General features: G+C 42.4%; 1 protein-coding gene across 1 annotated transcript in view; it reads right to left on the bottom strand.

Moving 5' to 3' along the window:
• Nucleotides 1-204: 204 nt before the first annotated feature.
• Nucleotides 205-17,280, bottom strand: part of LOC311246405 (dynein regulatory complex subunit 7-like) — a gene marked incomplete at its 5' end in the record, with an annotated part of 86,599 nt that continues 69,523 nt past the window's right edge. Inside the window, 5 exons of the mRNA XM_084336562.1 lie at nucleotides 205-315; nucleotides 1,614-1,750; nucleotides 11,447-11,638; nucleotides 12,589-12,699; nucleotides 14,238-14,348. Coding sequence (XP_084192688.1) covers nucleotides 228-315; nucleotides 1,614-1,750; nucleotides 11,447-11,638; nucleotides 12,589-12,699; nucleotides 14,238-14,348 — 639 coding nt within the window. The 3' untranslated portion in view covers nucleotides 205-227. The remainder of the gene's footprint in view (nucleotides 316-1,613; nucleotides 1,751-11,446; nucleotides 11,639-12,588; nucleotides 12,700-14,237; nucleotides 14,349-17,280) is intronic.

Below are 17,280 nucleotides of genomic sequence, written 5' to 3'. Positions count from 1 at the left end.
GCGCCGTGCCTCGCATTTTTGGGCAGAGTGCTCCCTACTAAACTAGTTCAACTTTTGGAGAGGAGCGCGCTCATCAAGGTAACTTTTTTCGACCGACCAATCAACACAGAGGAAGTGGCGGAGCCGCGGCAGTCGCGGGACCCAGGAAAACGCTCTGAGCTTATATTTTCTTTGCCCCCCCCCCCCCCCTAGCAACAACAGACAGGAAGTTGACTTCGAGAATTGGTTCAAGAGGATAGATGGGGGGCCAATCGGGGGTCTCGTTTCAGCTTCTCATCAAGAGCCAGGTACTTCTGATGAGCAGTGTCCTTGTGCCTGAAACACACACACACACACACACACACACACACACACACACACACACACACACACACACACACACACACACACACACACACACACACACACACACACACACACACACACACACACACACACATACACACACACACACACACACACACACACACACACACACACAAATAAACAAACACATGCAACAACACACACAAACACAAATAAACAAACACATGCAACAACACACACACAAATTATATCTGACCCCAGTATCTCAGTCAGAGCATCTATGTCTGTGTGTGGAATGGATCACCAACTTCCACTGACTAATGCCCGAGGTCGCCTCCTGTGGGCACAACAACAAAGACAGCGGGAACAATGGACTGAGTTGAGACTGCAGGGGAAGATTGCGTGTCTCCCTGCTGCGGACCATTCTGTCTCTCACTCTGTGTTCAAAAATGTTGCCATAGATGAGTGCATTGTTATCTTTACTCTGAAAGCGAGATTACAGGTCTTACCATCTAAACTGAATCTCTCCATCTGGTTTCCAGGCAGTCATACTCCTCACTGTATTCATCATGACAATAACCAAATAGCTGAAACCATGTCCCACATCTTAAATGGTTGCCATGTATACAGGGGCCTCTACATATGTAGGCATGACAGAATAGTAGATCTGATAGCGAAAGATATCTCTCTTATTTTTAGGTCCTCCATCACACTGTATAAGCATTCTACTGTGAAGCCAAGCATGTTCAACCTGTGCAATAATGATTCCATGTTCTCTAGTATTACAGCTAACACCCCTGATGTATTTGTGGTAAATGAACACCTTAGGGAGGTGTCCATTCTTGAGGTTGGCTGTACTTTTGATTACAGCTTAGAAGAAGCCTTCCTAACCAAAATGCTGAAATACCAACAGCTGCAGCAGACCATCTCACAGCTAGGCTACAGATGTAAACTCCTAGTTTTTATCTTTGGCAGCCTATAGGGCATGTGCACAAGTTGGTTGTGAGGGGCCTACAAATAGCCGGTCTCCCCAAAAGGAAGGCCAAGCAGTTAGCCAGATACTGCTCAGTATCAGCAATTATAGGAAGCCGCTCAATTTGGAGGAGGCGCTGTTACCTTTACCCATGATTCTACCGCCCATGCACCTTGTACCTGACTGTTCTTCATGATTTTCTGATTGCACTCGCATTGTTTATGTCCTTTGTATGAGGCTTCCTTGTACTTCTGTTTATGTGGACATAAATAAACATTTCAAATGTGTGTGTGTGCGTGTGTGTGTGTGTGTGTCTGTGTGTGTGTGTGTGTACCAGCTGAGGCGTTTCTTAACGATGCCTATCCTGAATATGGCCTGCGAGCAGTAGGCCTGGTACTCGTCCTTCTCCTCTCTGGACATGTCCTGGTGCTGCTGGTACCATTGCTGCTTCTCCTGCAACTCCAGGCTCTCCTGCGGAGGCAGAGAGAGAGTTAACCCTTTCACTGCCGCACTACCAAACAGTTAACCCTTTCACTGCGACAATACACAGAAGGTTAACCCTTTCACTGCCACACGACAGCAGGTTAACCCTTTCACTACCACACTACAGAAGGTTAACCCTTTACTATCACACTACAGACGGTTAACCGTAAATAGGACTCCGTTCTCCCCCATCACTGCCTCCTCCAACTGAGAGATAACTGTCCAGTCAATAACCATCAACTGTTTCTAGGACAGCAACAGTATGGAGTATTTTAAATCGAAACTCAAAACCCATCTATACTCCCTGGCCTTCCCTGACTCACTCTGACTCTTGCCTTGCTTGTTGACGTGTTGTTTTGTTTCCTTGTCTATCCGTTGGTTGTTTATATTTTCTGTTTATTCTATACTTTAGCACTTTTCTTTGTTTTTAGCTATGTGACTTACTGTGAAGCACTTTGGTTGACAAGTGTCATGTCTAAATGTAAGTAAACTGTGGTGTTCCACAAGGAAGCATACTAGGTCCGCTACTGTTCCTAATTTATGCAAATGACATGTCGTCAGCTTGTGACTGCAACTTGTTCCTGTTTGCGGACGACTCAGCCCTGCTGGTCTCTGACAAGAACAAATTACAGGTTGAAAAAACCCTCAGCTCAGAACTAAGCAAAATCTGCATATGGCTCGCTGATAACAAACTATCATTACACATGGGCAAAACAGAGTCCATTCTCTTCGGTTCAAATAACAAACTCAGCAAGACCGACGGCTTCTCAGTTACAGTGGGTGACAATATTGTCACAAGGAAAGAAGATATTACCTACCTGGGTTCCATCCTAGAGGCAAATCTTTCCTGTGACAAAATGGCATCCAATGTAATAAAAAAAGTCAACCAACGAACTCGTTTCTTGTACCGGATCTCCTCACTGGTAAACAAGAATACCCTGAAGACTCTAGCAGGAGCACTCATTCAAGGGTACTACGACTATGCTTGCACCTCATGGTACCAAAGCACCTCAAAGGCGCTAAAAACAAAATTACAAACATCTCAAAACAAACTGGTCAGACTACTGCTTGACCTTACTCCTAGAACCCACCTCACCCCTGCCCACTTTGACAACCTAGGATGGCTTAGAGTAGACGACAGAGTACAGCAACTTGCAATGGGCCTGGTCTACAAGATACACTACACGACCAAGGTACCCATGTACATGACTAAATACTTCCCAAAGGTCAGTGAATACCACGATCACAACACCAGAGGGAGCTCCACAAATCATGTTAAACCCAGATTCGGCTCAAACAAGGGACTAAACACGTTTCGCAATTATGCCACATCAATGTGGAACGCCCTACCCAAAGCTGTAAAGGAATGTGAATCACTACCCACTTTCAAAAACACTCTCAAAAAACACCTAAGGGAGACTGCAACTCGAAACTGGCCCCTGTAAATGTCCGAACACAACCCCCGCCAACACCCCCCCCCCCCCCCACTCCTACCCCCCCCCCCCCCCCCCCCCCCCCCCCCCCAACCACCTCCAATGTACAGTCCCACCCCCACCTACCCAATCCAATGTACAGTTTCTACGCCTAATGTATATACTCTTTTCTTTCTGGACTCTTTTTGTATCACAAATACAGTACTGTAATTGCAAATCTGGTATGTCATAAATGTATAGATGTAGCAGTACTGTCTATCTGTATGTCATGTATGTCATATATGTTACGATGAATTGGAAATGGGGGACCCTGGTGGAAACAAGACGAAAGTCTTTCTCTGGTCTGCATCCCCTTAACAATTGTATGTATTGAGCTGTACTGCACTGTACCCATTCTGCAATCTGTTAATAAAGTTTTCATTCATTCATTCATTCACATATAAATAAATTTGATTGATTGATTGATTGATTGATGGACTTTTCTAAACCACTTTATTCAAACAATGTTAAAATTGTTACAAGTTGTCAATTAGTAATTCAGACATTAGCAATACAAAAAGCTCTTGCTTTCAATGATGCAGGTGGGACTTCTGTTCTCCGATTGATCAAATAAGATATTCCTTTATTGATCCCCTTGGGGAAATTCAGGCATCATAGCAGCATGGGTTGAGGGGGCAGGGGAGGTACAGGTAGTAAAAAAGCAGTGTAAACAATATAACAAATCAATATAATTAACTCTGGACATGTGCATATGGGCAACAAGGTGCGAGATGAGGGTATGTATGCCCTCAGTTATATTTGCCCTGCAATAGTTACAATATATAATCCAATAATCCAATAATCTAAATCTAATCTAATATATAATCTAAATAAAACTAAATGCTAAAAGCTAAATATATGCAATATATAATCTAATACTCCAATAATCTAAATCTAATATATAATCTAAAAATGCTAAAATGCTAAATGCAAAATATATGATCTGATGAAGTATACAGTATTCACATAAGGTGTGGTATGCTTAAGGTAGTATATTGTCCTTTTAGGTTCCTAGTAGTTGGATGTCTGGCAGCAGTCCAACATAACTGAAAGGTAGGCAGCCAATCACAGCTCCAGTCTGCGCTGAGCTCAGCCAATCACAGTTCCAGTCCACGCTGAGCTCAGCCAATCACAGTTCCAGTTTACGCTGAGCTCAGCCAATGACAGTTCCAGTCCACACTAAACTCAGCCAATCACAGTTCCAGTCCACGCTGAGCTCAGCCAATCACAGTTCCAGTCCACACTGAGCTCAGCCAATCACAGTTCCAGTCCACGCTGAGCTCAGCCAATCACAGTTCCAGTCCACGCTGAGCTCAGCCAATCACAGTTCCAGTCCACGCTGAGCTCAGCCAATCACAGTTCCAGTCTGCGCTGAGCTCAGCCAATCACAGTTCCAGTCCACGCTGAGCTCAGCCAATCACAGTTCCAGTCCGCGCTGAGCTCAGCCAATCACAGTTCCAGTCCACGCTGAGCTCAGCCAATCAGTTCCAGTCCACGCTGAGCTCAGCCAATCACAGTTCCAGTCCACGCTGAGCTCAGCCAAACACAGTTCCAGTCCACGCTGAGCTCAGCCGACCACACCAATCTTCACCAGCCAATGATGTATTGTTACTTACTTTTGTATGTATACTTTCTGGCGACTAAATATAAGTAGATAGCCAGTCCCTCCAGGATTTAGTGACAGCTTGCAAATTTGACCAGTCCCTGCAACATTTCTGCATTAACACATTAACTGCCACGCTTCTATCCATCAATGTATGATCACTGCCACCAGTCTAAGCCTATGGAGATGTTCACCTTCTTTGCAGGGCTATAACTTTTTAAATTGTATTGCTAAATTGACATTACTATGGCCCATTCAACATCGATTATCTATCGTTCAGGATGTAGGAACGTTATACTTTTTCATTCATATATTCATACGAAAATACCGTCTAGAATATAAGTATGTTTTTATCGTTTTCTGCAGTAATTCCTAGAACGCTAGTTATAGGCCTAAACGCATAATATAGATTATCGATTGCAGTTTATTCGCAATACACGCTATATTAAAAAATCCAACTGAATACAATCCTAAACGTTATTACTCATCATACGCGGATGAAAGGGGGGGGGGTCGTTTATAATTCCGTGATCGTCAGTAAATGCTTTATGTAGTATGGGTGATATATTGATCAGAGCGGTTTGCATTGAAAAGAATAAACAATCAAGCTGAAAGTAACGTTACTGTCGCCGATGAGACTGGAGGAAAAAGATCCCACTTATTTGACGTCGATCGACTAGATCCATTTCCGGTTTGTATGGCGCAATAAACGCCCAAATCATATCGATTATTGAGTTATGGCAGCGATCCATATACACGGATGTGTGTCTAGAGTCCCGCAACAATATGTGAGTGCCGGACGGATTTCCGAGATGCACCGAGATCACCAGAGATCCATTTCCGGTTGTAACTCGCCCGATCATCCACCAGGCGGCGGTATTGAAGCGTTGCACGGTTGTGCAGAGTCCCACTGTCTCAGCAGAGGCTGGGTGGCGGAATTATGAATACCATGGCGAAAAAATGAAATATGATCTCAATAACGTTGTACGCCGTGGATTGGCGGAATTCGCATGACCAGCAAACCCGTCGTAAGCCGTTTATGGCGGTGGATGTGTTAACTCATTCAGCGCTGTTAAAACCAAGCCTGGATGTTTTGCCCTAAGGCCTCCACAGTCAAGTAGAGATGGCTCGTTTTCCCCTAGGCCTTGGTTGCAACGTGGTGGACACAAGGAGTCAGACATGTTTTTAAGCAAAAATAACAATATTTATTCAACTACTATTCGAAATGTACAAAAAGGTGGAGAGCTGGGTGCACCAGCCTCCTTGGTTCAGGATATCACAATAGTTTCTACGAGCAGCAAAAAAGAGCAAGAGCAATGATCAAAATGGTGAGAGCACAGGTGAGAGACACAGCAGTGACGGTCTGCTTACATAGAGCGTGGAGCCTCGTCTGATTACACAAAAGCAATTGTCAATTACAAGAAAACAATTAGTGACACCACACTCACACCACAATGTGAATGTAACAGAGACAGTAAATATGCCCACCACCATGTGAATATACACCACAGACAGTAAGTATATGTGAGAGTAGTACACATAACAAGCGCCATAAACTGTCCCCATCTCTGCTGCTTCACGGCAGCTTAAAATGGTAATTTTCGCAGTGTTTCACAATGTTTGCAGAGCTGTGTGGGTGTTCTGTATTGAATGAATGAATGAATGAATTTATTCACACACACACGATATATTACATGTACATATCTTCATGTGATACAACAACGATGCAATTGTGTGCATGTGCCAGGTCTCCCAAGAAGCTATTTAAAGCTTTTGGAGGGAGCCTGATCACAAATATAGACAAAAATATAAACAACAAAAACAAAAAAAAGAACAAAACAAAGCAAAAGATACAACGTGGGTAGGCTTACACACCTACCTACTAACTGACATACAACATAGATACATGAATACAGACAATTTATATACCTAAGTTATGATTTTATTTAGAGATATGATTGTTCCACCCGACGGGGTCGGTACCGACCCCAAAATGGCATATGGTCATAAATCAATATTCTTCAGAGTGTTGCATATTTTTTGCGATTTTTTTATCAAAAGTTTTCAAGTATTAACATAACTAACATGTCACAAAAGCATGTAGAATGTATATTATCATCAATACGTTAGTTTAGCAATAGGTTAAAAAGTGCCATTAGATAGTTTTAACTTCTCGATTTGCTGAAGTCTATTCCAAGACGGCGACCATTTTGGAAGATTTGAATCATGGGAATTGTAGTTATTTTGCTGCCATTTTGTCGAGGGGATGCATAGCTGTGGATCAGTGTTGGAATTATTCCGAACTACACTTCCTGGCAGATACTGTGGGGGTTCAAAGTTCAGCGTTCTGAATGAATTATTTCAATAACTGTTATTATTCGGGATAATAAGCCACAAAAGGTAACGTTTTTGACAAATATTGAAACGCAGTTAGTTTCTCCTCCCTATTGTTAGCATGTAGCAACAATTAGATCTGAAATTAGTTTCAAAATGGTTGCACTGTGGTGAAAATAAAAAGGTACAGTAAATTACAGTAGATATCATTATCTGTTCTTATGCACGCCTGGTGATACTAAATCCAAATTGAACTCGGGCATTTGAAAGATAATATATATATATATATATATATATATATATATATATATATATATATATATATATATATATATATATATATATATATATATATATATACAACGACCAGGACCCACCCACCAGCTTTCCCACCCCTAACACTGCCAATTGTGTTAGTATGAACGACCAGCCAAGCTGGTAGCAATGCCGAGAGCTGGGCTCGAACCCAGCATCTCCTGCACTAGTGGCTAGCGCCTTGCCCACTGCGCCACTTAGCCGCCCTGAATCATCTTCCCTTTATTAATTTCCTTCGATTTTTTGTACACATGATCTCAAGAAGGTACTGAACAAGATCAGTGGCAGTTTTTTTTAAGTTTGGTCATTATTATCATGGTGTTATTCACTGTCAAAGATTCAAAGAAAAATCATAATTCATATTCTCCTTTGTTTCATCACAATTTAAGCAAGCCTAGTAATAGACACAATATTTCTGACACTGTGAATACATTCCCGAGGTCCATAGATGTACCTAGATACCAAGAATATGCAAATGGGACTTGTAGTAGTGGTGCAATATTCCATTTACCTAGGTATATATTTTAGGCGAAAATATTCCACGGGTGGAACAGGTTAAGCAGTTCCTCTTTCAGTGATTTTTTGAATGTTTTGAAGGATTTAGACATTTTCAGACTCTCGTCAAGCTTGTTCCAGATCTGTGGGCCCCTGCATGCTATGCTTAGGCTAGCACATTTGAGTTTTCTCCTCTTGCCAAATATAAGATGCCTATTTCTTGTGTTGTGGATGTGCAGTGCACGGCAGACTGGGACAAGCTCAGTCAGTCTGTGGAGACAATGGTGTGGCTCATTTGACACACTACTTGTAGTCCAACATGGAAAAAATTCTTTGTTTCTACACATTGAAGTTTGTAGTTTATTACACGCTGAACATCGCGCATTTCCAAGATAATCCAGTCTTTTTCCATAGATCGCGAGATAAAACGCGTTATATGCAATAAGCCCAAACCGTTCTGGTTGATCCCCTGAAACCCCAAATACTCCCAAATCAAAGGTATATACCATGTACGCATGTGCCTTCACAAAATTATTCAGGGGGGGGGGGTCGTTTGAACTCAAAACTGTGATCATGTTTGTCGAGCATGTTTTACGTCCGGTAAAACACAGAACTGTGATCGTTACATGTTTCAGGTTCGGTAAAATAGACATAGGGGGTCCTTACCTTAGCCAGAAAGTAATCCAAAAAGAATAATTCCAACGATCCCATCGGTGATCGAGATTACTCGTTTATATGTGACTACACGTGTTTACGGGACACTAGGTTTTGAGGCGAGCAGATCTGCTAGCGATTGCTTTGGAAGAGCTCCTCCCCCACAGAGCGAGTCTCGATAGTTCGGTTCATTCATTGACTCTCCTGTTCCCTTACTATCAGAGTTCAAAAGGTAGGCGATACTGCCACCTGGTGATATTCGATCGGCATTGCAATTCTAACATAGGCAAACGGGCCAGGGACACATAGAATGATCCGGATGATGTTTTAGAACGGGGATCAGAGGAAAAAGATCAAAGGATCAAAACCCGCGAAATCTCTGGTATGGCGCTCAACCGCTGGCGAGATAACCCGAGAAATGTCGGGTGTGACACTGAATGAGTTAAACAGTCAAGCTGCTTGCAAATGTCTGGTTCTCATGGCCAGTTTATCTTGCAGCATTGTAGCAACAACCCTCAATCTTCATTTGACAGTCACTATTGAACCAGGAGACATGTTGCGAGGAGGAATGACATTACTAAACTCTAACAGAATACATCACTGTGAAGAGGCAACTGCTTTGATGGTGATGACAAGAACCAAAGTGATACTTGCCTCAATTTGTCATTTAATGGAAAAGAGTTGGTGAATGTGAGACACAGAGAGATGCCTTACGTGGGTGGTGTGAGGTAGGAAGACAGAGAGAGGGTGTACTGGTGATGAGGAGAGGTAGGAAGGGAGAGAGGGTGTACTGGTGATGAAGAGAGGTAGGAAGAGAGAGAGAGGGTGTACTGGTGATGAGGAGAGGTAGGAAGGGAGAGAGAGGGTGTACTGGTGATGAGGAGAGGTAGGAAGGGAGAGAGAGGGTGTACTGGTGATGAGGAGATGTAGGAAGGGAGAGAGAGGGTGTACTGGTGATGAGGAGAGGTAGGAAGGGAGAGAGAGGGTGTACTGGTGATGAGGAGAGGTAGGAAGGGAGAGAGAGGGTGTACTGGTGATGAGGAGAGGTAGGAAGACAGAGGAGGTTACAGGCAGGCACTCTTGTGTGTGTAGCCTTCATATAATTCTTGATGCGATGTCATTAAAAAAATATACAGTATGTAGGCTGAGGAGCGCAGAGGAGCGCAGAGGCAGCAGGACTGCAGTTGGCGTTTGGAAGCTGACCCAGCCTCTGCCCAACCACCTCAGTAAAAGTGGATGAATGAATGAATGATTTTATTGTGGTCTTTTTTTTATTTATTTTTTTACAAAGCATAGTAGTAGAACTTCCAAAAAAAAACAAAAGAAATTAAATTACCAAAAAGGTGTAGGCTGAAGCCGAGGCTTATAATTGTGTACCCTTTTTACATTACACTATTTACACACACAAAAAATACAAAAAATAAACAATAATGTTTTTCTTTTTTCTTTTTCCCTTTGTCACTATTTGAACACAGCTATGTTATAGATAAAATATAACTAGGATAATAATGAGGTTCTATATTTTTTTATTTTATATTTTTTTTATTTCTTTTTTTAATCCCAATTTCTCACATTACATTCACCCTGAATGTTGACGTTATCCAGGTGAAAAGTTAACTTCATTCAAGCGAGGCATTGCAATCCTTGACATAAATCATTTGATGTATAATTAAATCAAAGGAAATGCGTTTGGGTCTGAGAGTGTGGCTGGTCTGCCGTTCTGCAGCTGGATACTATTGGTTTGTTTTGGCAAAATTCTTCTGCTCTGTGTGACAATAAATAAATGAATGATGATATGCAATTTAAAACCAAAAATAAGGCCTCAGTATGAGTTTAAGACGTGAACATAGTCATGTTTGTTGAATAAAAAAATAAAAGTAAAAAAATAAAAATAATAATAAAAAATCCAAAATCGGATCGGGACATCCCTACTTGGTACCCATGTACATGTCAAAATACTTCCCAAAGTTCAGTGAATACCACGACCACAACACCAGAGGAAGCTCAACAAATCATGTTAAACCCAGATTCGGCTCAAACAAGGGACTAAACACGTTTCGCAATTATGCCACATCAATGTGGAATGCCCTACCCAAAGCTGTAAAGGAATGTGAATCCCTACCCACATTCAAAACCGCTCTTAAAGAGCACCTACGGGAGGCTGCAATTTGAAACTGGCCACCGTAAATGTCCAAACCCCCCCACCCCCACCCCCTCCTAATAGACAGTCTCCTCCCCACCGCATGTATATATTCTCTCCCCACCGTATGTATATTTCTCTCCCACCCACCCACCCCCTCCTAATGTACAGTCTCCTCCCCACCGTATGTATATATTCCCTCCCCACCGTATGTATATTTCTCTCCCTCCCACCCACCCACCCCCTCCTAATGTACAGTCCCCTCCCCATCATATGTATATACTCTGTCAGGATCTATGGGTAACAGTACTGTATAAAATTATTTGCATATCGTATATGTCACAAATGTAACAGTACTAAATACCTGTATGTCATGTATGTCCCTATGCCATGTATGTTGTGTATGTCATAAATGTCACTATGAATTGAAAATGGGTGACCCTGATGTAAACAAGACAAACGTCATTCTCTGGTCTGCATCCCCTTAACAATTGTGTGTATTGAGCCGTACTGTATTGTACCCATTCTGCAATCTGTTAAATAAAGTTTTCATTCATTCATTCACCTTTTGGAAGCTGACCCAGCCTCCGCACAACCACCTCAGTAAAAGTAACGTACCTTTTGGAAGCTGACCCAGCCTCCGCACAACCACCTCAGTAAAAATACCGGACCTTTTTGAAGCGTTCCTCCATGATGCTGGCCTTGTTCTTCAGGCTCTGTTTGAAGTCGGCCACACAGTCGAGCCGGAGCTGCTGGGCGGCCTGCTGGCTCAGGGTCTCCGGGTCGCCCAGCAGGGCCAGGCGGGGGGCCAGGACGTCCAGCCCCTTCTCCTGGCGCTGCCGCTCCTCCGCAGCCAAGCGCTCCTAGGGAGAGAAGGGTCCAGCCAGGTCGGGATGTGAGGGGATGTTAATTATAGGTTTTGAGAGAAATGTGTTTCCTGTTCACCCTTCTGTTTGTTACAAAGGACCAAATATCCCAAAATGTGTGTGTGTGTGTGTGTGTGTGTGTGTGTGTGTGTGTGTGTGTGTGTGTGTGTGTGTGTGTGTGTGTGTGTGTGTGTGTGTGTGTGTGTGTGTGTGTGTGTGTGTGTGTGTGTGTGTGTGTGTGTGTGTGTGTGTGTGTGTGTGTGTGTGTGTGTGTGTGTGTGTGTGTGTGTGTGTGTGTTTATTTGTTTATTTGTTTATTTAAACGGATCCCCATTAGCTGACGCCTTAGCGGCAGCTAGTCTTCCTGGGGTGCAACAACATACATATACACAAGACATACACCGATAGAACATAAGAAAAGCATATATCACAAAGAAAATGAATCATAGAATAGAGTAAAACATATTATTACGATGGGTGGCGAGGGAAGGTGAGGATAACCCAGATGCGGAACCACGATAACGAGAGAAAGGAGGCAGAGACGAAGGAGTAGTATATAATGAAGGGTATTTACTGAGCAAGCCGGTACACAAAAGCATGTAAAAATAAAATGCTCCCATCTGCCCATCTGTGTCTGTTTATTGCTGGCTGAACGTGTGTGTCAGTGTGTGTGTCAGTGTGTGTGTGTGTGTGTGTGTGTGTGTGTGTGTGTGTGTGTGTGTGTGTGTGTGTGTGTGTGTGTGTGTGTGTGTGTGTGTGTGTGTGTGTGTGTGTGTGTGTGTGTGTGTGTGTGTGTGTGTGTGTGTGTGGTGTGGTGTGGTGTGTGTGTGTGTGTGTGTGTGTGTGTGTGTGTGTGTGTGTGTATGTGTGTGTGCTGTGTGTGTGTGTGTGTGTGTGTGTGTGTGTGTGTGTGTGCGTGTGTTTGTGTGTGCATGTGTGTGTCTCACCAGGTTCTCTCGGTGGAGGCGGGGCTTATCGTTGCGGGCCGTGTCATAGATAGAGATGTATAGTTCAATATGGCTCTCCTCCTGCTCTCTGGTGGCTAGGATGGCTCTCACCTACAGTACACACACACATGCACACACATGCACACACACACACACACACACACACACACACACACACACACACACACACACACACACACGCATGCACACATACATTGATTGATTGATTGATTGAAAATTGTATTAACAGATTGCAGAATGGGTACAATATACAGTACGGCTCAATACAAACAATTGTTAAGGGGATGCAGACCAGAGAAAGACTTTCATCTTGTTTACATCAGGGTCCCCCATTTTCAATTCATCATGACATTTATGACATACTGTACACAACATACAGATATACAGTACTGTTACATCCAGACATTTATGACATACAAGATATACAAATATACAGTATTGTTTCAGAGAAAGGACATTTACAGGGGCCAGTTTAGAATTGCAGCCACCCGTAGGTGCTCTTTGAGAGCGGTTTTGAAGGAGGGTAGGGATTCACATTATTTTACGGCTGTGGGTAGGGCATTCCACATTGTTGTGGCATAATTGCGAAACGTGTTTAGTCCCTTGTTTGAGCCGAATCTGGGTTGAACATGATTTGTGGAACTCCCTCTGGTGTTGTGGTCGTGAAATTCACTGACCTTTGGGAAGTATTTCGACATGTACATGGGTATCTTAGTAGTGTAGTGTATCTTGTAGACCCAGCCCATTGCAAGTTGCTGTACTCTGTCGTCTACTCTAAGCCATCCTAGGTTGTCAAAGTGGGCAGGGGTGAGGTGGGTTTTAGGAGTAAGGCCAAGCAGTAGTCTGACCAGTTTGTTTTGTGATGTTTGTAATCTTGTTTTTAGGGCCTTTGAGGTGCTTTGGTACCATGAGGTGCAAGCATAGTTGTAGTACCCTTGAATGAGTGCTCCTGTTAGAGTCGTCAAGGTATTCTTGTTTACCAGAAAGGAGATCCGGTACAAGAATCTTGTTCGTTGGTTGGCATTTTTTATTACATTGGTTGCCATTTTGTCACAGGAAAGATTTGCCTCTAGGATGGAACCAAGGTAGGTAATTTACATCTTTCCTTGTGACAATATTGTCACTCACTGTAACAGAGAAGCCGTTGGCCTTGCTGAGTTTGTTATTTGATCAAAAGAGAATGGACTCTGTTTTACCCAGGTGTAATGATAGTTTGTTATCAGCGAGCCAGGTGCAGATTCTGCCCAGTTTAGAGCTGAGGGCTTTTTCAACCTGAAACTTGTCCCTGTCAGAGACCAGCAGGGCTGAGTGTGGCAATAAAGGTATCTTGTATATATAGCAATTTAGGAGCAATTTTGTATTTTTGTTGTACAAACATTCATATATTGTGATTCACACAAACACAGTGTAGAATACCTGCCAAGGTATAATGGCTTTTCTACAGCAGTTACCAACACATTGTACCACAAGACTCCACTTTACTGCAGAGTAAATGCCTAATTACGTTTGACCAATCAGATCGCTTAACTGGAACTATCCAATCTATAATAACTTTGGCTTTTTGGTACTGTGGTACACACACACACACACACACACACACATACACACACACACACACACACACACACCTCTTTCTCAGAGTCTTTGATCCTGAAGGCTACCTCCTCCTCTTCTTTCATCAGAGCCACTAACATCTGATACAGAAACAAGTTCGTAGGAGAACTTTCAGTCGGGTCCACCTGCATGTACACACACACGCACGCACACACGCACACACACACACACACACACACACACACACACACACACACACACACGCACACACACACACACACGCACGCACACAGAGGGGAGGGTCTATAATTGGAAATATTACACAAGAGGGAATACTTGCTATAATTGCACAAGAGGGTATACAGTGATGTGGAGAGTTAACAGCGCAAACAGACCAGCCGCGCACACAGGCACACCGAGTCCGACTTCAGAGCGGGCGAAAGCGCACGGAGGATGGCACATTTACAATGGAACAGCTGTAAATGCCTAGTCTATTGCGAAGTCAGTCCCCATTTGAAGATTTTTTTTTTAAAGATTTCCAGTTCCAGTGTTCCAGTTATTATATGATTAATTAGAATGTTAGAATTCATTTTAGAATGATGATCAGTGTGACTGTACTCCTGAAAAAGGATAGTAATATGGTTTACTTGTATTGGGAAAGATACAGACACATTAGCTGGTTGAACAACATCTATATGTGTGGTAATAATGCAGATATTGAGTGTATTTCTGTGAAAATGCGCGTGGCGCACGCCTCTGAATCCAACCAAAGCGAAAACGATCGCTTCCAGCCCACGAGTCGCGCACCCGCTTGCGGCCGTTAACATGGGAGCGAAAGTGAAGCGCTGGTCGCCTGCCTGCCCGCCTTCACGCGCGACTGGTGTGTCTGGAGTCTGCGCTGTTAGGGTTAGGTCAGAACAAGGGTTAACCCTTTCACTGCAGCACTACCAAATGGTTATAACTAGGGATGCTCGATATTGGCTTTTTTTCCGATACCGATATACCGATATTGTCCAACTCTTAATTTCCGATACCGATATCAACCGATACCGATATATGCAGGGTTTCCCCCCCAAAAAACGGAATAATTTCAGGTAACATTACATATGTCTTGTTGTGGAATTAACATAACATTATGCATACTTTTGACAATAAATAAAATCTGAATTTGTTCTTACTTGCTTGCCTGGGTAAATAAAGGGTATAGAAATGTAAAAAAAAAATTGAAAACCGATACCGATATTTTCCGATATCACATTTTAATGCCAATATAGGCAGATAATATCGGACATCCCTAGTTATAACCCTTTCACTGCGACAATACAGAAGGTTAACCCTTTCACTGTCACACGACAAAGGGTTAACCCTTTCACTGCCGCACTACCAAATGGTTATAACCCTTCCCCTGCGAAAATACAGAAGGTTAACCCTTTCACTGCCACACAACAAAGGGTTAACCCTTTCACTACCACACTACAGAAGGTTAACCCTTTACTTTATTTTCTTCTGCTGACTTAAGTATGATTTTTATGAACAATCTGCAGTATAAGGTTCACATAATTAAATAAAAATGATCAACAATCCATCAGGATAAGTGGAAGGTGGAGATATGGAAAAAAAACTAAACTTAGAAAATATGTTGTAATTAAAAATGAGTATTTTACTGAACCTTATGTAATGTTAAACTTAAAGAGAAGACGGAGGTATGGCATTTCCAGATTTTTTCCACTATTTTAAGGCGTACACTTTAAGACCAATGACAACCTGGTTTGATCCCCAAGCATCAGTATCCTGGAGAAATTTAGAAGTAAATATAGTAGCACCACATAGACTGCAGGACATAGTATACACCAAATTATCAATTAAGCAATGCGAACTGAAATTTGGCCCCATTATTACTCATGCGATCCGGATATGGCGTGAAACACAAAAAAAATATTCTAACCCACATAAATGGCATAATCATACTCCCTTATTCAATAACAATGCACTCCTGATTGGAAAACGACCTATAAGATTCCCTAGATGGGAAAAGCAGGGCATACACACATTAGGAGATGTTTTCAACAAACAGGGTTTTTGTAGTTATGCGGAAATACACAAAAAAAATTATCTCACCAGTTCCACATATTATTTTTACGCACAGTTATTGTTATGTTTGAAGGCTCATGGTGTCCCATTAAGGATACCAATTGAACACCACAGATACCACAAATTCTTCTATGAAAGAGAGACATCTAGAGGTTTTGTATCAGATTTTTATCATCAATTACTAACGTCCTCGTATGAAATCCTCCACCTAGACTCAGTCTGGAGGAGGGATATACCAGACCTGGAAATAAATTTTGATTGGCAAGAAGCCTGGGCAAATGTTCGACTTGCGTCACGTAACCCGGACCATCAACAAATCAATCTTAACTATATTCATAGGACATACCTGACTCCTATAAGACTGAACAGAATGGGTCTTAAACAAGACTCCAGATGCTCCTTATGTATAAATGGGGATGAGGGTACATTTATGCACATGTACTGGGATTGCCCACCAGTTAAGATATTCTGGAAAGAAGTGACCCAGCAATTATCAAATCTCTTAAATCTGAATATACCTGTACACCCCTCTGTATTACTGTTGAATGATGTGTTTGAGTTTGCAGTCCATATACAGCTAAAGAGATTGGTTTTATCTGGTATCACAGCGGCTAAAAAGCTGATAGCATCACGATGGAAAAAATGTGCCGGAAGGTCTGGATTCTTACATATCTCGAAGTGATTTATCTAGAAATATCTACAGCAAGTATTTTGGGTCTCAGTGAATCCAAAATTACAATGTGGTTAGAAGTGGTGGAGAGAATAAAAGCTAGCATATGAATGGTAGTGCCTGGTTAGGAGCGAATGATAATGGATGGATTATCCAAGGGGGGGGCCCGGGGGGGGGAGCGAGCGAGAGCATATGTGTGTAGTGTATTAGTTAACAAGTATTAGGTGGTGTATATCTTGTATAATACATTTATTTAAATGGTCATTTCATTGGATGTGCACTGTTAATTAATGCTTGTATATCTAATTTTATGTTGTTATGTTTATGTTTATGTGTTTGTTTAAAAAAAAATAAAA

The sequence above is a fragment of the Notolepis coatsorum genome, assembly GCF_963971535.1.
Source record: "Notolepis coatsorum genome assembly, chromosome: 19".
NCBI lineage: Eukaryota > Metazoa > Chordata > Actinopteri > Aulopiformes > Paralepididae > Notolepis > Notolepis coatsorum.
Note: the sequence above shows the minus strand (reverse complement) of the source record. Positions and strands in the feature narration are given on the sequence as shown.